General features: G+C 37.6%; 1 protein-coding gene across 3 annotated transcripts in view; it reads left to right on the top strand.

Annotated features, from left to right (window-relative positions):
* Positions 1–20063, top strand: part of RERG (RAS like estrogen regulated growth inhibitor) — a 101139-nt gene extending 81076 nt beyond the window's left edge. For all 3 annotated transcript variants that reach the window (XM_023750076.1, XM_006084287.3, XM_006084288.3), the window contains 3 exons: positions 7676–7732; positions 16300–16373; positions 18195–20063. In XM_023750076.1, coding sequence (XP_023605844.1) covers positions 7676–7732; positions 16300–16373; positions 18195–18602 — 539 coding nt within the window. In that variant the 3' untranslated portion in view covers positions 18603–20063. The remainder of the gene's footprint in view (positions 1–7675; positions 7733–16299; positions 16374–18194) is intronic.
* Positions 20064–21039: the final 976 nt, after the last annotated feature.

Below are 21039 nucleotides of genomic sequence, written 5' to 3'. Positions count from 1 at the left end.
TTTCTCTTCCAGAAAACAGATGTTTTTCCCCCTCTGAGGCACTAAAGTTAGTTAGACTCATCTCAGTCTGGCCTGCCTTCTTTTAGCTAGGCATCATAACAGGACTTGACTCATCTCAGTCTGGCCTGCCTTCTTTTAGCTAGGCATCATAACAGGACTTGAATAGGATAATATTCTAAATTACCCAGGTATCTTTTTCCCAGAACATGCAAAGATGCAGACTCTCAATTGCTCAAGCATAGGAACTGTCTCTTATTTTCTTTGCTGTCTACCTGGTTGCCTAAAATGGTTCCTGGCATCCTGTTTTTTGTTGTTGAAAGAATGAACTTGTTAACGACTGAGGAGATGAATAAGGAAACAGTTGCTCATCACATACTACTTATCTATATCATATAATGCCTGCATCATTAGATTCTTGTTTTCCTCCTTTGCTGCATCTTTGAGGACCTTTTCAAGAGAAAAGCAAAAATCTTACTTATATAAACGTCTCCTTCCTGCTCCTTGAAATTCATATTCTCTTTCTGTGTTGCCATGGTTTCTGGTCATGGATATTCCCCCCATTAAGGATGAAGAAATCTAGTCATGAACAAAAATGTTTTGAAAACATGCCTCTCTGTAAGATCAATGTTCATATGGAAAATAATTCTGGCCATTGAGTATTGAATCATATTCATAGAAATATTAAAATATAGTGGTAAGTAAAGTAAACAAACCTGGGTTCAATCTCAGTCTGTCATTTAACTGCTCTGTAAAATAGACTAATTTATTTACTTTTAAGTTCAGTTTTTAATGGATAAAATAGAAACATTAATTCTTACTTTTGAGAGTGTTTATGAGAAATAAATAATCAGCATTCAATACAAACTCCCCTTTTGATAGTTAGCATTCCAGAAGTACATTAGTGTTTTTATATGTATTTAAAACATAACTAAAACTACCGAATAGTATTTCCTAAGGATATATATACTTTAATCCAACAGCTAATATGATTAAGAAATGAATACTTAATTATACAAAATTAATTTAACCAATAAACTATCACCAAAAATCTAGGGTAGAATTCTCTTTATACAAGGTGGGACTAAAGTAGGTTTACAGTTGTGAGCATGCAAAACACAGTTTATTCTTGTATCGTTATTTGTTAATTATTGTGTTATTTTCCATATGAACAACTGTAAACCTAATTTTGCCCCACCCTGTATTTGTACGTATGCTTATTTGTACTTCTCTGAAGCCTTTTGTCCACCGAAGGGTTAGAGTTAAATTTAGGGCTGATAGCAGAGGTCAGGAGTAGTGGTTCCCCTCTGGGAACCAAGAGAAGAGGTGTGGTGGGTCCATGGATTAAATTCTACTCAGTGAATTTTCCATTTTTTAGAAACTGGCTCTTTTTGATAGCAATGAAATTCAATGCCAGTAACACCAAAAATAAACCACATATGAGGAAGAATTATCCAAGTAGGTTATAAATTAGGTAAAATGAGGAAAATGGTCTTCTCTAGATTAGACATGTTTGGCTTATTTAGTGAAAAGGTATGGGTTTTCAAGGCAATGGAAAGAAAATCAGATATTTCAGAATGCAGAGACTTAACTGTAACTCATCAAACATGTCAAACCTTCAAACTTCTAGAAAGACAAGACCTTGTATCAGACTTCCAGGGGAGTAGAGGTTATCAATACCACCATTTTTATTTCAAAAGAAAGCCTTGCTCAGAAAAGTGGCAATGGAGAGGAAAGGGTATTCAAAAGAAAAAAAATATAGTAACTATTTTAATAAACTATAGAAGTATAATTTGTAGAAGAATAATAAAACAGCCAAGGCATTTCAGATGATATATTTTTGTAACCTTTTAAGACAAAGTTATAAAATGATGGCATGGTTCTGCTGTGAGTTCTGTTGTGTTAATTTTTCTGCAGATTCTCTCACTGTCTGGTTATTATTTAATGTTAAAGAAAGTAAACTGTGACTTAGATTGATATACTTTTTCATCTATTTAGCAAGTATTGTTTAGTCTACTGTGTGCCAGACAGACACTCTTCTATATAGTCGAAAACAGTGACGAATAAAATAAATAAAATACCCTCCTGGAGTATACATTATAAAGAAGGAATCAAGTAAAATAATAATATTAAATAATCACTCCAGTTGTTTTTATTATTATTACTATTATTAATATCATTATTGTTGGTGGTGGTAGTGGTGTTTATGGAAGACCTGACTGGGAGAGTGGCAGGAAATGACCTCCTATCCTACTACACTGGCCATTGCTCATGCTGCTTAATGTTCCTTACTGTTCTGCCTTCAGGCCTTTGCACGGACTGGTCCCTCTTTTTGGAACACTATTTTCCAAGATATCTTCCCTCATCTCTTTCATATATCGCCTGGTCACCCTATCTTAAATAACAACTCACATCTTCATCTCTCAATGCTGCATCTCCCTTATGCTGCTCTACATTTTTTTAAAAATATATTTTATTGATTTTTTTACAGAGAGGGAGGGAGAAGGAGAGGGAAGTTAGAAACATCAATGAGAGAGAAACATCGATCAGCTGTCTCCTGCACACCCCCTACTGGGGATGTGCCCTCAACCAAGGTACATGCCCTTGACCGGAATCGAACCTGGAACCCTTCAGTCTGCAGGCCGACGCTCTATTCACTGAGCCAAACCGGTCAGGGCCATTTTTATCCCATAGCATGTATCACCTCTAATCTACTATGTAACTTATCACTTTTACTTTTTATGTATCCTCCTCGTAGAATATAAGCTCTGTAAAGTCAAGGATCTTAGTCTGACTTGTTTGCTGGATTAGTCCAAACACCTAGAACAGAACAGAGTAGGTACTCAATAAATATTAATCCAATGAGATGAGCTCAGGGAGAATTGGGGGGAAAGATGTGACATGAGCTGGTATAAGTTTTAATTGAATCATTGACTGCTGTGTAGAAAGTAGTTTAAGGGGGTTCTGGGGTGCAGATGAAGTAGGGATACCACTGAGGAAGCAACAGTGTTATTGTTAACATGTAAAACCATGTGATGAGAGTGGTAGTGGTGCAGGGGGGGAGAAGTGGTAGAATATATCACATATGAAATTGTGTGCCATAGCCCTGGCCAGTGTGGCTAAGAGGTTAGAGCATTGGCCTATGCACTGAAGGGTCACAGGTTTGACTCTCAGTCAAGGGCACACATACCTGGGTGCAGGTTCAATCCCAGCCCAACTGGGGATTATGGGGGAGGCAACCAATCGATATGATATTTCTCTCTCTCTCCCCTCCCTCCCTTCCACTCTCTCTTAAAATAAAGCAATGAAAAACATATCCTCGAGTGAGGATTTTTTTAAAAATCATATGCCATAATAAAATTATAATAAAATCGGGAGCTAAAAAATACTGTTTTTTAATTACATCAGTACATTTTGAAATGTCACCCACGCGCCTCAATCACAATTTTAATAACAACAGAGCCTTTAACAAATACCACGTCCACAGAGGTAAAATTATCTTCATTCTTTAGACGAATAATTTAAATTAATATGTTATTGAAAAGCTAACAATAGAAAATGTGTTTGTCTTTCCCATGAATAATCTGTGTGAGAGACAAACACACATCATCAAATAAGAAACATATGACGTCAATTTTTTCAAAGTGCTTTCTGTGTTTTTCAATGCACTCGAAATAGATTGGATTTTTAAACAAATGTATGATTCTGTTGTTAAAGCAACCATCAGATAATGATGTGTGTCTCTTTAAAAAGAATATTAAAAATGTTTCTATTGATTTTGTTGGTTGAGCCCAGCAACACTGCCCTGCTGGAAGGGGGCTGTCTAAACTGAGCCAATAATCCGAAGTCAGCAGGAACCACTTATCAACAGCAAACGTCGTTTCCCAAAGGTGTACCAGAATCCAGTTCAACAGAACAAGTTCCTTAGAATGAAACCCCAGAGCTAATTTACTCCAATATTAGACAAGATTCTAACAAGCTTGTTAATATGACTTATCAGTCTCTGGAATAATACAAGTAGCAAAGCAGATGAATAGATAGGTTATTACACATAGTCTCAGTGACTGGCAAAAAAGAGAAAGCCATAGTACTTGAGGAAGAAAAAAAATTTATATTTATGTGTATATTAAAAATATATATTCGGATGTAATCAAAAACTAAAAATACTCAAAGCCCTAGTACTCTGGAGTTGCGTTGCCTCAACCACTCTACAGCTCCTAAAAGTATTGCCTCATAGCTGCACAGGGCACTGATCAAGGTTCCAGACATTTAAAAATGATTCAATTATGTTCAGTATTCTCAGTTCTGAGAGGTGGTGGAGTGTCTAATACATTTTAGAAATATTTCTTGGACATATGATTAGTTTTAATGGTCTTGTAACTGGGGTACTTCCAATGTTATGTAAAAAATCTTGTTAATTTTAATAGCACATTGCTTGAGGATGCCAACATAAATGCATTTTTATAGGTTGTAACCTTTAGAGTTAAAACTACATATTCTAACAAAAGATGAAACTCTTTGGCTTCTGCAGGCAGTTGTTTATTGCTGCTGCTGATTTAAAAAGGACCCCGTAGAGATGCTGGGGAATGAACCCAGGGCTTCATACATGGAAAGCAAGCACTCTACCACTGAGCTACATAAACATATATACACTAGAGGTCCAGTGCATGAAATCCGTGCACGGGTAGAGTCCCTAGGCCTGGCCGGCAATCAGGGCCCATCAGGGCCTTCCTTCCCCCAGCTGCCGGCCAGTGTCTTTCTTCATTCCGCGCTGCCCCCTGGAGGTCAACACACATCATAGCAGGTGGTCGAACTCCCGGTCAGTCCAATTCCCAAGGGGTCAATTTGCATATTAGCCTTTTATTATATAGGATAGGATAATACATAGACACAGATGACAGTATGGTGATATCCAGAGGGCAAGGGGGGCAGGGGCTGGGTGGAGGTGGGCAAAGGGGAGGAAAATGGGGATGGAGACTGTGCTTGGGGCAATGGGCACACAATGCAGAATGCAGATGAGGTTTTGTTGAATTGTACACTTGAAACCTGTATGATTTTGTGAACCAATGTCATCCCAATAAATTCAATTTTTTAAAAAAGATCAGCAATAGGACTAATCAGTCTTTAATTTTTTAATTTTTTTTGCTTGCATGTCCCTAAAACCATTTTGGAAAACTACGTGACCTCTTGCAAATTTTTTACTTTATATCCAATTTTTTTTCCTGCGAATTTAAGTAACTACAAAGAGTGTAAAGATTCTGATGTCTTGTAAATATTGACATTTTAAAATAAGGACGTTTATTTTACTCTTTTAAATGTATCCAACAGACTCTAAAGCACATATCTCTTTGATATTCAACACTATCCTTTAAAAAAACAACAACAACATGTGAATAAACTCTTCTTCACCAGTTGAAAAAAAAATAAAAACAGAAAAATATCTGTCTGGTGCTTACGACTTCTTACATGCCAATAAAAAGACTGCGTTAGTCCCAAGAGAGTGAGGAGCGACAGACTGAAAACTGAAGATAAAACCACAGTGCACTCCCTGTGGGAAGTACTGCAGGGTCAGTGGCCTGCTACTTTAGGCACTGCAAAAAATGTTGGCTCACATCCACCTTACACTCAGTAATTAGAAACAAATTGCTACTTTTCGTCTCTAGCCAAGCCACGTATGCTTGTGGCCTGTTTTATGAGGTTCTCGTTGCAATGGGCACTGTGATCTCTCATATAAAATACTATGATACTGGGTTTAGATCTCTCTGTTGATCCTAACATAAGCAATCCTATTAATAAAAGCCTAATATGCTAAGTGTCCAGTCATCTGGTCGGCCGTTCAACCAATCAAAGTGTAATATGTTAATGATAAGCTAAGGCCGCTCAACCGCTCACTATGACGTGCACTGACCACCAGGGAGCAGACAGTCGACCAGTCGACCAGTCGCTATGATGTGCACTGACCACCAGGGGGCAGACACTCTGACTGGTAGGTTAGCTTGCTGCTGGGGTCTGGCTGATCGGGACTGAGCAAGATGGGCCGGACACACCCTGGAGCCCTCCCGCGGTCCCTCCCCAGCTGGCCACCTCCCGCATCCCTCCCCAGCCCCAATCATGCACCAGTGGTGCCCCTCAGCCTGGCCTATGCCCTCTTACTATCTGGGACCGCTTGGGGGATGTCACAGAGCCTGTTTTGGCCCCAGGCAAAACGACTAGTCACTATGCACACTGACCACCAGGGGGCAGGCGCTCAATGCAGGAGCTTTCCCCTGGTGGTCAGTGCATTCCCACAGAGGGAGTGCTGCTCAGGCAGAAGCCAGGCTCATGGCTGGCGAGTGCAGCAGCAGTGGTGGGAGCCTCTCCCATCTCTGTGGGGAGCGGGCCTAAGCCAGCAGTCAGACATCCCTTGAGGGTTCCCAAACTGTGAGAGGGTGCAGGCCTGGCTGAGGGAACCCCCCTGAGTGCACGAATTTCATGCAACTGGGCCTCTAGTAGATAAAGAAAAGACTGACAGTAACTTTCAAAGAACTAGTCATATTTCTTTATGGAGTATCTTTAGACTACTATATACAGGGCATTTCCATAAAAATAAAAATACTCAAATAATAAATATATTTTAAAGTATAAAATATGACAGACATTGATTCTTTAGTTGGGGTCAATGGGATCTCAGGAAGACCCACCATCTTCAGAGAGCTCATGAGCTGCCGACATTATGTACCAAACTGTGTATATTTTTCCAGAGAAAGGGTCCAAAGTTTTTATTGCATTTTTGTAGGGTCTATGACACTCCCCTCTAAAAAATTTCTTAAAAACCACTGTGGTATTTTGTGGAAGAGCCACATTCAAGGGGCCAAAGAGCTGCATGTGGCTCGCGAGCCGCGGTTTGCCGAACACTGGCCTAAGGCTAGGCCTTAAATTCCCTTTAGCATAATGGACAAATTACAGGCTTGGAAAGAGACTTCTTGGGTGAAAAACCGGACTCAGCTACTAACTAGCTAGGTGAGCTCAATTAAATTAGTTAACTCTCAGGATCTCCGTTTTCTTATCTGAAAAATGGGACCAATCCCAGTACCTGTCTCCTAGGGATGAAGTGAGGGTTGAGGAGATTATGCAAGTGAAGTGCCTAGCACAGTGCCAGATCCTTGCCTTGACTCTAGTATTTCAGCAGCATTGCTTTTGATGAACTTTAATGAGTCACTAAAAAATAATTAATCTGGAATATTTTTATAATACAAATAACCAGCAAGTGGTCTTCTCGTTACAGGAACAATTATATCACATTTAAAACTCACCTGTATCAATCGTTATCAATAGTCAAAGCTTAGACACCTGTATTGTGATGCTCATGTCTGAATTCATTGTTTGGCTAAAAATTTTACATGTAAGCATTTTCACATTGTGATTTTTTTTATTTGTTTGTTTTTAATCCTGTGGCTAAAGGAACAAATCTAAGTGTTGATTAATCTATAATAAACCCAGTAAAACAGTACACCAGTTTTTAAGCCACAGTATAAAATTGAAAAAGAACTTGAGTAAACATAAATAAATGTATTGGGTTTATATTCCAAGGAAATACAAAACACATATAATTTGATGGGCTATTTCTCTTTCCTTGTAAGGATAAAAACTATAAGAAAATTAACAAATATGTTTGATATGTTGCTCTTTTTTCCCACAGCTCTTGTAGTGCGATTCCTGACCAAGCGGTTCATCTGGGAATACGATCCCACCCTCGGTAGGTCAAGTTTTCTTTCCTCCTACTTTCCAATCAAAGTTTATGACCCTAAAGAGAGAATGGCATTTTATGTTGCAACATGTTTAAGCACCTTGCAGATGTCTTAGAAGTGCTTGATTGAATCATGCGGAGACTTCCTCTAAGAAGCTAGATGCGTGTTGCATGCTGTTTGTGCTTAGATTTTAATGCTCAAAGGAAAAAATCAGGTCAAATCAGAGACAAGAAGGAAGTAGGTACAAATGATGCTCTTTCATTAGGAAACATAGCATCGTTCCAATGGCAGACAGAGGATTCAGTGGGCATGGCTACTTTGATGTGGGATAGAATGGCATGTTAAGGACAGTGTAACAGTAAAATAAAGCTTATGAATACTGATTTTGGGAAAATGTATAAATAAATTGTGTTCCTTCCTCTCTCATCCCCAATGAAACTGCTTTGAGCCTATTTTAAAAATACAAAAGAAGAAGCAAAAATTGATATATGTATCTTGAAAATAGCAATAATGTCAATGCTTTAAGTATTTATCACATGTATTTTTTAAAACAGAGTATTTATTAGAAATATATTTAGTTATCTTATAAATAATGCTGCAAATCCAGGGGCTCTAAGTTAAGCTTCAGATTTTACTCTGAATGAAGCCTTTGAGCTTTTGTTTGTCATGCCCTAGTTGGTTTCCTAAAGGGCACCAACGCTGAAACCCAGAGGAAGAGGGAAAGGCATACAGTATTTCACTCCCAGGCCCGTGTCCCAGGCTGAACTGGCCTGGCTCAGATGGTGAAATGGGCAGAGAGGATTCCTGGGTGTTTTTGTTGCTGTCACTATTGTTGCAGTTGTCACCTATGTTCAGTTTAAAAGGGAACTTTTTCTCCCCTTGTGCCTCCTTTCATTGCTTTACTCATCCATTCACAAATGTTTGTTAAAGGCTCCTATGTGTCAGATTATTCTAGGTGCTGAGGATAAATCAATAGGCAGAAAGAGAGAGCTTTGGCTCTTTTGAGCTCATTGACTAGTAAAGAAAGAAGAGTCAATAGCCAACTAAATGTGTCAATTGTGTTAAGTACAGTGGGGCCTTGACTTACCAGTGTCCCGACTAACGAGTTTTTCGAGATATGAGCCGCCATCTCTCAGCCGATTTTTTGCTTTGAGTTGCGAGCTAAAATTCGGGTTACAAGCCAGCTTCAGATACCCCACCGCTAGTTGGCGCAGGGAACGTCACAGTGAACGCCACAACATCAGCCCAGCATCACGTGTCTCACTCGTTCACTGTTGATTTGACATACGAGTAATTTGAGTTACGAGCTCCATCAAGGAACCAATTAAACTCGTAAGTTAAGGCCCCACTGTACTCAGAAGGGAAATTGAACAGGTAAGGGGATAGAATGATTTTATTGTTTATTTCATTTTAACGTTTTAATCTATCTGGAACTTACTTTAGTGAGAAGTATAAGCTGAAAGCCTAACAATTTTTACAAATAGCTTATCAATTATTACCCTATTATTTATTAAATATTCCACCTTTCCCCTCTACTTTCAATGCTGCTTTTTATGCAACCAGTTGTCTTTGGAATCTCTTATGTAAAGTTACATAGGATTAGCATATAAGCTACACATCCTCCCATATACTTTATCTTTAGATTACTTATAATACTAATACAGCTGCTAACACTGTATTGTTTAGGGAATAATGACAAGAAAAATATTGGTATATGTTCAGTACAGACCCAACTACATAGTACATGTTAGCAACATATAACCTTTTATTTTCAAGTATTTCTGATGCACAGTTGGTTGAACCCAGGTATACTGGATCATTTACAGGTATAATGGGTCATTTACACCAGGAACTAGTTCTAAATTTGCTTTTCACATCCTACACAAGTACCACACTCTTGATGATTATGTGCTCTTTAGAACACAATACCCAAGTAGAGAAAGTCTTCCTTCTTTTCTATTTTACAATATTATCTTGGCTGCTATTTCCAGTTTATTTTTCCAGGTCAATTTTTAAAACTCTGTCATAATATGACATAATTTTTATTGGAAGGGCATCAAAACTATAAATTACTTTGAGAAGATTAACATCTTTATGATAGTCAATTTTTTAACCTAAGAGATCTTTACTTCTCTGTTTTTCCTTTTAGGTAAATTGTTTTTCAACATCAATAATTTTAATATGTTTTTAATATAGCCATAACCTAATTTTAAAATGATGTAGTTGGATTTAAAAATACATTTGGGTTTTTAAAAAAAACATTCATTTCTGTTGTTTGTTCCACCTAAGTAAGTACTTACTCTCTTCTTAATTTTTATTACTTATATAAGCTTTACAAAGTTCCTGAAACTCTTAATGATTTATGGAAGTTCAGTAGAAAAATACTAATTTCATTTAGTTATACCAGTACATCTCAACAAAAGATGAAGCTTATAAAAATGATCTCATAAGAATTTTGAACTCTCTCTGAATATGTTCCAGTCATTACTCTTGTTAATACCTTAGGTGAACCAATTTTCCTTTTGTTTTTGTTTTATTAATTCTGAGAAACAATTGTTGTAGACAGAATTCTGCCTGCATCAGTTATCTGTGGTGCAGGCTTCCTCACTAGAATAATGAAACTGTTTCGAGTGGCCTTGTACGGTCCTGCTCTGAAAGGGTTGCAGCTGCTAAGCAACAAGAGGGTTGATCAGACTTCAGGAATATCTGCTGTATGACTCACTCCCAGGTGAGGCTTTCATGGACTCGTGCTGGAAAGTGGTGTGTGTCTGTGTGTGCGCACGTGTGAGAAGTCACGAATGTTCTAGCCTCGAGGAGTTCCCAATCCATTTGACCCAAGAGCTGTCAGCATTTCCGGAACTAAACTTCATACTGTCATAGAGTTTTTCAAACTCACCACCAATAGAGAAGGCTACATTAAAAAGCAAAGGTGGGTACTTGAATGATCAGGGGGATCACTTTGTAAATTAAATAATTGTCTAACTCTAACCACTATGCTGTACACCTGAAACTAATATAAAATAAAATCGAATAGCAACTGTAATTGGATAATAAAAATTTAAAGAGCAAAGTGGGGTATTTGCAAAAAAAATAGTCTTAAATTCTGAATTCGGTGCCTTCCTTAAAAATATGGAGCAGTTTTTTTTTCAATCTGTAACAGAATTATTGTTTCATGAGCAGCTGAAGGGCATAAACACCATTCAACATACTAATAAAAAATGGAATATTTACTACTCTGAAATAATTCTATGAAGGAAATGTTTGCTACTATAATAGCAAGTGATTCCCAACTTTTAGATGTCAGGATACAATGTTTTTGTTTTGGCATTTGTTTGTTTGTGTGTGTGTTTTTTTAAATATTTTCATTGTTGAGCGTACTGCAGATGTCCCCCCTTCTTTTTTCCCTTTCCCCCCACCACCTGATTCCCACCCTGCCCCAGGCCTTCACCACCCTATTGTCTATGTCCATGAGTTATACATATATGCATATAAGTTCTTTGGTTAATCTCTTCCTTCCTCTCTCTCCTGTTTGTTTTTAATGGAGAGGGAATATTGTAGGAATTATGATTAGGGGTGTAAGCAAGGGGCAGAGGGTAAGGAAGAACTAAATTTGTTCTCTTAATAGACACTTGCATTCCATAAAAGAAGAAATATTTTTAGCATTCAGGAGTTTTGAAGGATATAATAATCTAAGAAAAATATTCAATCATTTATTTACATTGAACAATTATAAATTCCCCTAAATTTTTCTAATTTCATTGTGGGTCAGTGAAATCTTTGTCAGAGGCCAGAGCTGGTCAAGCACAGCATTTGAAAATCAGATTTGGAAATTAGACCACCTAATCAGGAAAACTTCTTGATGGTGGTAGCAGCAATGTTCTGGTTGCAAAACAATAGGATCCATGTTCTGAATAGATCCCAGGAGAGAATTGAATCTCCAAGAGTCAGATTACCCTCAGAAAATACTGAACGTGTCAGAGAACAGAGAACACAGACAGAAGTTTAGATCGTGTGCAATTGTGTGTGTGTGTGTGTGTGTGTGTGTGTGTGTGTGTGTGTGGTGTGTTGGGGGCATTAAGAGAGATTGCCTTTCAGCACTGACCACTACTTCGGCCCCATAGAGGCACCCGGCTCTGTGTTTGAATAGATCATGGTGTCTATCTGGTTAGTAAAGACTCAGACAAGAATGAGGGTAGGAATTGGGGGACATACTGAACTCAGTGATGATATTATTTTGTGGTTGGTTCTTCCTGCCTGCATTTCTGCTTAGAAAGGCTTGTACAAAGAGAGGGACACACCTAGAACAAGTCTCTCCACCAAAGCTTAAAGCAGAAGTACTTAACCAACTCAAAGAACTATTCAATAGCTCTTTAATACTGGCACAGAAAGGAACTTTGAGATCAGCATTGGACAAATAAGAATAAGTGTCCAACCAAGTAAATTTATCCACAATTATGTGACTAGTTTGTGGTTAGACCAGCAATAGAACTCAAGTCAGTACAATTTCAAGTCTAGCACAAATCAATGTTACTAACTGCTGTTGTTACTGTATTGGCCAATTGTCCATATTAATATGTTAAAATTTACTACAAAAACTAAATTAGTGAAAGGATCAACCATACAAGACCTCTTTGAGCATCAGTTTCTCTTAGAGTATACAAAATATACTTCTATTTATAAAAATATACTTCTATTTACTGAATGTATGCTTTAAGCCATGTATCTCTCATATATAGTGCAATCCAGACATAATTTTTAATATGCCTAATTCCATATTTGTACTAATATTGGTTTTACAAGTATACAACATTTTGGTTCATTTAGAAATACCTCTTAGATAATCATCCCCCTACACTTCATAAAAAAGACTGAAAATGTCATTTTCTGTCAGTATGAGAAAAATGAAAAGTATTTCTACCCTTCGAACACATACACATTTTCTTTAATATTCTAAAATGAATAGTGGAGCCCAGCTGGTGTGTCTCAGTGTCTGAGCGTTGATCCATGCACCAGGAGGTCACAGTTGGATTCCTGGTCAGGGCACATGCCCGGGGTTATGGGCTCAATTCCCAGTAGGGGGCGTGCAGGAGGCAGCTGATCAATGTTTCTCTCTCATTGATGTTTCTAACTCTCCCCTCTAAAATCAATAAAAATGTTTTAATAAAATAAATAGCAGAGATTAGTTTCAAAAAGTACCTAATACATTTTTTTTTAGAATTATCTTTAGAAAAACTAGCACATGGTACAGCCTTTTGCCTCTCTGGGCGGCACTTCCATTGTTTTACTTGTAGTCAGGGGTGCTGAAGGAGAGAAGAGACTCAACGGAAAAAATGCTCAAAATGGCATGAAACCAGCACTCGGCTTAGATGAAATGACTGCTGCCACCCGCGGCTATGGCTACGTCGGTGGCAGACATTCCCTCATTTCCTGCATTTCATCGTTTTCTTTTCGGTTCACTAACAGCCAAAGAATCACGCAACTTCATACAGTTTCCATTATGTTCTATTTCCCCCACTGCGGTCTTCTGTGGTTGAAATTCATATCCTATTTATCATGGAAGCAGCAGAGAAAAATGTCCCTGTCTGTCAGACTTTTGGTGCAAAGAGATGGAAGAGAGCCCAGACTCCGTTTTCCAGGCTCCCGGGCTGGGCGGATGCCAGCCCCTTAAAGAGGGGAGGCAGCACCGAGGTCACCCAGAACCTCGGAGGAGACACAGGGCTGGACCCCAGCGCCCGCGCTGCTCTCGGGGCCTCTCCGCCCCAAGCCGGGACTCTGGGGATGAAGAAGGAAACGAATGAGAGGACACTTAGCGATGAGTCGCTGTAAATGGTATTTTAGGGCATTAAATCACGCAAAACAATAATCTCCCATTTAACTTAAAAGAGTAAGGGGGTGGAATGGCCTAGAATTGAGAATCGGACTTAGCACCTATGGATTGCATATTCTAGGAGAATGAGAACAATATTTATTAAACTATATTGATTATAATCTCATCTTTAAATTTTAATTCTCAGAAAAGACATCAGCAATGTGCCGTACCCAGGACAGTAATCATTGTCCAGGGCTGGTGGCAGTTATGCTCCTGGGTTAAGTCTCCTTCTTGTAGTTTGTATTTTGAGTAGATTTACCGCAAAGTAACGTAAAACCGTGGCCAAAAAAGAACTATAAAATATTTGATGAGATGAAGAAGTGAAAGTCAGGAACATGAGGTAAATAGGGGAAAAAACTAAAAGCACTGGCTTACCGGCTACCCTGATGGGAAAGAAACTTCTAGGTTTATTTGGTTTGCTGATTGGTTAGTGATTTGAGTAGGTTAGATGCAAATAATTGAGCTAATTAAATTAATACTTAAGTGAGTCATTCTGTTCTGGTCCTGGTACCCTGTCAGATAGGTATGAGGCCTTTATTTCATTTAACTTTTCCCACGTCCCCTATTCTGACACCATTGCCCTCCTTTTTCCCACAGGTATATAATCCAACATGGTTGAAACTTAGCATAGTGGTTAAAAGCTGAAATTTCCAAAGCCAGTCTTCCTGGGTTCCAATCCACTTACCTCTTGCCACTGTGTGACCTGTAGCAAGTTATTTAGTGCTGCTGTGCCTAAATGTTTCCTCATGTAAAATGGAGCTAGTGTTAACACATACTTCATGAGATACTTGCAAGAATTAAGTGAGTTAATATGAGTAAAGCATTTAGAACAATTCTTGTTCAAATGGTAAGCAGTATGTGCAAGCTAATATATATATATATATATATATATATAGTTTTGAAAAAATGTATTTTTGTATATGCATACATTTTAAATTTATGTAGATTTTATCTTGCTCTAGATCTACCTATAGAGGTAATCATGTGATTTTCCCCCTTTAGTCCCTTAATGTGTTAAATTGCATCAATAGATTTTAAACAGTCTTTTCAGTCCTGAAATAACTCTACCTGATCATGACGTACTTTTCTTATTACAACTGTTGGATCCAATTGAATAATATTTGATTTAGGGTTTTTTTAATCTATGAGCCTACAATTTCTTTTTTCTCTTATTTCTCTTGTAATACTTCTTATGAGAATCAACATAATGCCCCATAAAAGGAATTGGATAGCTGACCTTTTTATATTTTCTAGAACAATGTGTTTAATGTTTAATGGAAATCTCCTGTAAAGCCAATTGTATGCAATTGTTTTTTATGATTAGGAGAAATCTACAATTAGCATTTAAGTGTAGTTACTGGCTATAATTAGTTAACTATTCTATTTCTCATTGTTCTAATCTATGCATTGTCTTCTCCCAGAATTTATTAGGGTTTGAAATCAGTTGTTATACAGTTCCTAATATTATTTTATTTCATCAAACTATGTAACTATTTCCTCTTTTTGTGTTAAATTTTGTATGATTGCACCCTCTCTCTTAATTTACTAGATAGCATTGCCAGATTTTTACCTCTCTGCCTACCTCTTTTTTTAAAAAAATGTTTTCAAGCACCATGCTTTGGTTTTTGCTATCTTTATCTAACGTTTTTTTCCTACTGTTTTCTCTTTTACTTCTTTTCTCATATCTCCTTGGATTTTCATATAGAGCAGCACTAATTGGTATTTATTTTAACCTCTGGTTTCCATTTCATGTGCTAAGGGGCACATTCAGAGCCACAAAAACTCTTACACCTGCTAACTTCTCACCCCAATAGAGCTTGGGGACCATTCTATCAGGGGTGGGGAACCTTTTTCTGACAAGGGCCATTTGGATATTTATAACATCATTTGTGGGCCATACAACTTAAAAATTAGCCTGCTATATTTGGTCAAACATTTAATTAACTCACCCCCAATGCCTTGGCAGGGCCAGAGCAAATGATTTGTCGGGCCTTATACAGCCCGCAGGCTGGATGTTCCCCACCCCTGCCCGGTGCTGAGCTGCCATTGTTTTTCTACCCTGAAGAGGCAACAAGAGCAAGAGAACTCTGCTTTGTTCCATCTCCCCTCCATACTGCCTAGCCCTCCTCTACTTTTCTCACCAATTCCCCAAACATCAGGGCCCATTCACCTTCTACTGCCACAAGGGTTTCTCATAGTTTTACATAATCATTTTTACATGGATAACCATCACCTTCTTCTAATGCCTATTACATTTCTAGGGTTGAGGTCTAGAAAGAAATTGGAAGCTCCTGCTTATATGTCATCTTGTCCGGAACAGTAACAAACAGTGATTTCCAAAAACTGGATTTTTTAGTATCAAGGTAGAATGCATTCTGTAGGAATAATTTTCTCATTTTAGAATATGGAGGCCTCATTGAAGAAGGAAGAGAGCATCAGGAAGCTGGCCTCATAGGAGATTAAAATGAGCAAGAAGCGAAGAGACTCTCATGTGCCATATCCTGAAAGTCTGTTACCTGTTACTTCCGGGAACTCTAAGGATATGAAGATGGCACATTCTTGCAGTCATTCTTTCCTTCCTGCTGTGCACATTCCCTTATACCACAAAACAGGCATAGTCCTGCAACAAATTTGTAATTTTAAGGATCAAATCAAACCATGATCTTATTTACCTTTTTATCTTCTTTTTTTTGCTCATTCCCTCAGAATCAACCTACCGACACCAAGCAACCATCGATGATGAAGTTGTCACCATGGAGATACTAGATACTGCTGGTCAGGTGAATAAGCGGTTCAGCTAAAATATTTTTTGGTTCAAATGAGATGTGCATAATATGAACAAAAGATACTTTCCTATAATTAACCAGTTATTCATAAAGACACTTTAATTTAATTATCTAAGTAATTCTATATCAATGTATTGCAACAGCCTTTGTATGCATCCTTATGTAAATTACTCAGTAATTCAAGGGGTTTGGAAAATACCATAACATTCACATTGCCCACCCATATTTTGAGGGGCGAATTGCAAGATATTAATAGATTTTCATGCTTAAAAGTGTTTTGAAATGTTCTGATAAAGTTAAACAGGAATCTTTCTTTACAGAAGTTCTCAGAGCATTTATTATGCTTATGTGTAAATTAACTCATTAAGAACTTTAGTATATATTATATTCTAAATTTATATGACCTCAGAATCTTTTTTCAGAATCTTTTATCTTAGGAATCTCTCCTTTAATATTCTTTCTAGACCTCACCACATCCTATTGAAAATATGAGCCATATCATTAAACAATAACAATTTATTTAATATAAATTTGCTCTGAGGTCAGTCAGTTCTGAGATTACCAACGGGTTCATAGATAGGTTTAGTTCCCAAAGATAGGAATGATCACTAGGAATGAGAATTAGGAAGCTGAAGGATTTCATGGTGCTTATCAGTGACCTATGACCCCAAGAAGACTGGCATTAAAGTATTTGATCCAAGAAATGTTCTTGCAAGTAACTATATACTTTTATTTCTCATCATCATCTGTTTCCTATACATGTTCTCACCTTCTACCCAGAACTGATTCTAGAAAGAGGCAGCAGGGAAGTACATGCCTGCAGAAGTCACTGAGCCCATGAAGGCAATGCATTTTCAAATCACACATGCTGCCTTCCTAGGAAGGAGTGATCACACCCTTTGAAAGATACTTTCCTATAATTAACCAGTGATTCATAAAGACATTTTAATTTAATTATCTAAGTATTTATCTATCGATGTATTTGCAACAGCCTGTGTATGCATCTTGTAAATTACTCAGTAATTCAAGGGGTTTGGAAAATACTATAACATTCACATTGCCCACCCATATTTTGAGGGGTAAATTGCAAGATATTAATAGATTTTCATGCTTAAAAGTGTTTTGAAACGCTCTGATAAAGTTAAACAGGAATCTTTCTTTACAGAAGTTCTCAGAGCATTCATTTTCAAACACCCTTTGAAAATCACTTCAAATGAGTTTCTATCATTATTGGTACTACATCATTTTTGGGAGAATTGAAATAGGAGAGAAAAAAAGCCAAAAGCCCCAGACTCTGAGTTTGACTCTCTATACGATTATTCATTTTTTCTGCCCTTGGTGGCTAATTATCCGTAATCTGAAGAATATAGAGATAAAACAAATAAACAACAAAAAATCAAAACTATGTCACTAAGCTGTGCCTCTAATTCTGATCTCTAAGGGGTGAGGTAAGGTCTACTTTGTTACCTGTTTGCTAATTCCTTAATTGTGATGAAGTCTCAGAGGCAGTATGCTTAACTAAGATGGTACTTTCTTTATAGTTCTTGTGATTAAAGATTTAATGATGTAGCAAGAAAAGTTAAAAGCAGAAAGTTAAGGACTAAGCAGACAGAAAAGTTCTAGTTTCCTAAAATACCTTGCTATGAGTAAGGGATGCTTTTATTCTCAACCAATTTGAGAGGGTAAGCTTGTCAAGAACTTTTAATGACACTGACTAGAAAGAATAGTCATTAAGGGATCACTCTTAACATCAGCAGCATCTCTACACGGGGATTACTTCCAGGTCTCCTGACTGCTGTGTTTTCTTGCCATCAGGAAGACACCATTCAAAGGGAAGGACACATGCGATGGGGGGAAGGCTTTGTGCTGGTCTATGACATCACTGACCGAGGAAGTTTTGAGGAAATGCTGCCCCTGAAGAACATTCTGGATGAGATCAAGAAGCCCAAGAATGTGACTCTCATCTTGGTTGGAAACAAAGCTGACTTGGACCACTCCAGGCAGGTCAGTACTGAAGAAGGAGAGAAGCTGGCCACGGAATTGGCATGTGCTTTCTATGAGTGTTCTGCCTGCACTGGAGAAGGGAACATCACGGAGATATTCTATGAGCTGTGTCGAGAAGTGCGTCGCCGGAGGATGGTGCAGGGCAAGACAAGGCGACGCAGCTCCACCACACACGTCAAGCAAGCCATTAACAAGATGCTCACCAAAATCAGTAGCTAGGCAGCTCCGTTCTCGCGAAGGCCCTGCGGAGGTGGGTCGGGTCATTGGAAACACTTTCTTGTCCTTTTCCCTTTTTTATCCCCCCAAATAAAAGAAAATAGTCCAGCCCTCACTCTAACTCTGGGAACTATCTGAGCTTCCCCTTGTTCCCAGCCTCCTATATGTTGAGAAGTTATAGAGTGTTTTATGCAATTTCAGTGCTGACAATTACTCCCTTCCCTGCTTGAATAAGGTACACTTTCTTGCAATTTGGACATGTAATCACCAGAGATTCTGAAATGGCTGGGTTCATGTTAAGCTATTTTTAGGCATCATCACTTTGCTTCAGTAGGCTGAAATCTTTTCAAAGGCATTTTTAAATTCCTTTTTTCATCAAAGTCTACAAATGATCACCTTAGAAGTTCAAGACAATAGGAAATACAGTAAAAACGCAGGAAGAGTAGCTGAAAGATTGGAGCATGGAATGGTGTCTTGGTTCCTATGTGAAGCAAGGATTTTCTGAATTATGTTATATTATCTTGTTTTTCTTGAACCTTTATTTTGTTCTTAAATTCAAACATGTTCTCCCAAGGTTTTCCATTGTGTAATAGAGAATTCCATTTCAATTGGTTCTCTCAATGATCTATTTATTGATCATCGCACCCTAATTCTTCTTCTGTAACTCAAACAAGAGTTCATTATAACAGAGGCAGCAGGACCCCTCTGTTCAGATCCTGCTACGCACTTTCTCACCAAGCCTGGGGTGAAGTAAAGACACTAGGAATCTTTTCACCAAACCCTAACTTTATTGAATGCTAACAGAGGGTTTAGAATTAGAGATATCTGATTCATTTTTCTCTCTGCTTATCACCTTAGCAGAAAGACAACAGTCCAAAAGCAGAAAAATTAAGAATAAAGCTGAAATACCCTTGTGTTGGGGAGCCAAGCTCTGTGCCAGACACAGTAAGAAAAATTGGCCTCTGATGCATTACGTTGGTTACATGACTTCTTCTAATTCAGGTTGGGACAAAGTAGGTTTACAGCTGTTCATGAGGAAAATAATTAATAAATAATAATACCAGAATAATCTGTGTTTTGTGTACTCACAACTATAAACTTACTTTTGCCCCACCCTGTATTTTGGATAAATTAATTCATGTAGGAGAATTCAGAAAAGAGTGGCTGATTAAAGTTCACTATACCCAAATAAATGTGTATAAAACAGGTTCTTTTATTGTGAACATGCACAGTCTATAACTGATAGAACCTTATGATTCTTTTTTCCTTATTTTGCCCCCATATATCAAGACTTGGGCACTTTATTTTAGAAGAAAATATGTATCTTTTACATATGTGTGTATTTATAAATGCATAGATATATGTATAAAAATGTGTAAGAATTGGAGGCTTCAATTCACCAAATGCATTTGGACAACTTGGTGTAACTATTTTGTGTGAATATAATAAAAAACATAATTTTCACATTCTCTCACATTAGGACAGTCTTTCTTGTGATAACATGAAATGTTTGTAAATTTTAATAGACACTTGAGGGGACATTCAAATCGTAGAGTTGATGAATCAGTGAATGTGATATAAAAAATAAGCTTCAGTTCGCAATAATAGATATGATTTTTTTAAATGCTCAGGTGCATATTTCATCAAATCCTCACAATAATCTTATGCAAGAGATGGTACTATGATTACAATTGCAAGGAAGAAGATATTGAACCACACGTTTGCATATTTAGAGGGTAGAGGCAGGATTTAATCCAGAGAGGCAAAGTCAGACCCTGGAGCCCATGCTCACATTTGTAAAATATTAATAGACTGATATATGACTCTTGTTCTTGAGCTATAAAGATGAAGACATGGAAAGAAGAAAAATTGATAAAGACTTGCTTCAGTTATGCTTTCATTCATGAAACAAATATTGATATATAAGTTGGACATGTAGCTTGACACAAGTTAGTTCATTTGATTGTGTCTGAGCTGAAACTTGAAGAATATATACAAGTTATTCAGGGTGGGGGTGAAAATATTCTAGGCAAAAGGAATAACTTGAAACTAAAATATGGAGATAGGAAAGGTGATGGTAAGTGTAATTGGAAGCAGTTGAAAGAGCTACATATATCATATTTCAGGATAAAGGGGGAGGGATAACAGAGAGAAGGAATTAAAAGAAAGAAAAAAGGGATTTGAAAGTAAAAAAAAAAAAAGGCAAAGATTCATAAAACTGCAAGTTTACATCACTATATATTAATGGACCTAGTAGCTGACTTAGCTGTGATTAGTTTTCAGTAATATCCATTTAGACAGGGTAGGAAAAATGAAAGCAGAGTGAAATTGCTTTTTTTAATGTTGCCATCTTCTAGAATTACAGTCTATTTCATTCTCTCCTCCCTCTACTGGGGATGAAGCTCAGCCAGTTCCTATTAAGAGCAAACTCCTAAGGAGA

This window comes from Myotis lucifugus, unplaced genomic scaffold, assembly GCF_000147115.1.
Source record: "Myotis lucifugus unplaced genomic scaffold, Myoluc2.0 scaffold_10, whole genome shotgun sequence".
Lineage (NCBI taxonomy): Eukaryota > Metazoa > Chordata > Mammalia > Chiroptera > Vespertilionidae > Myotis > Myotis lucifugus.
This window is presented reverse-complemented; position numbering and strand designations above follow the sequence as displayed.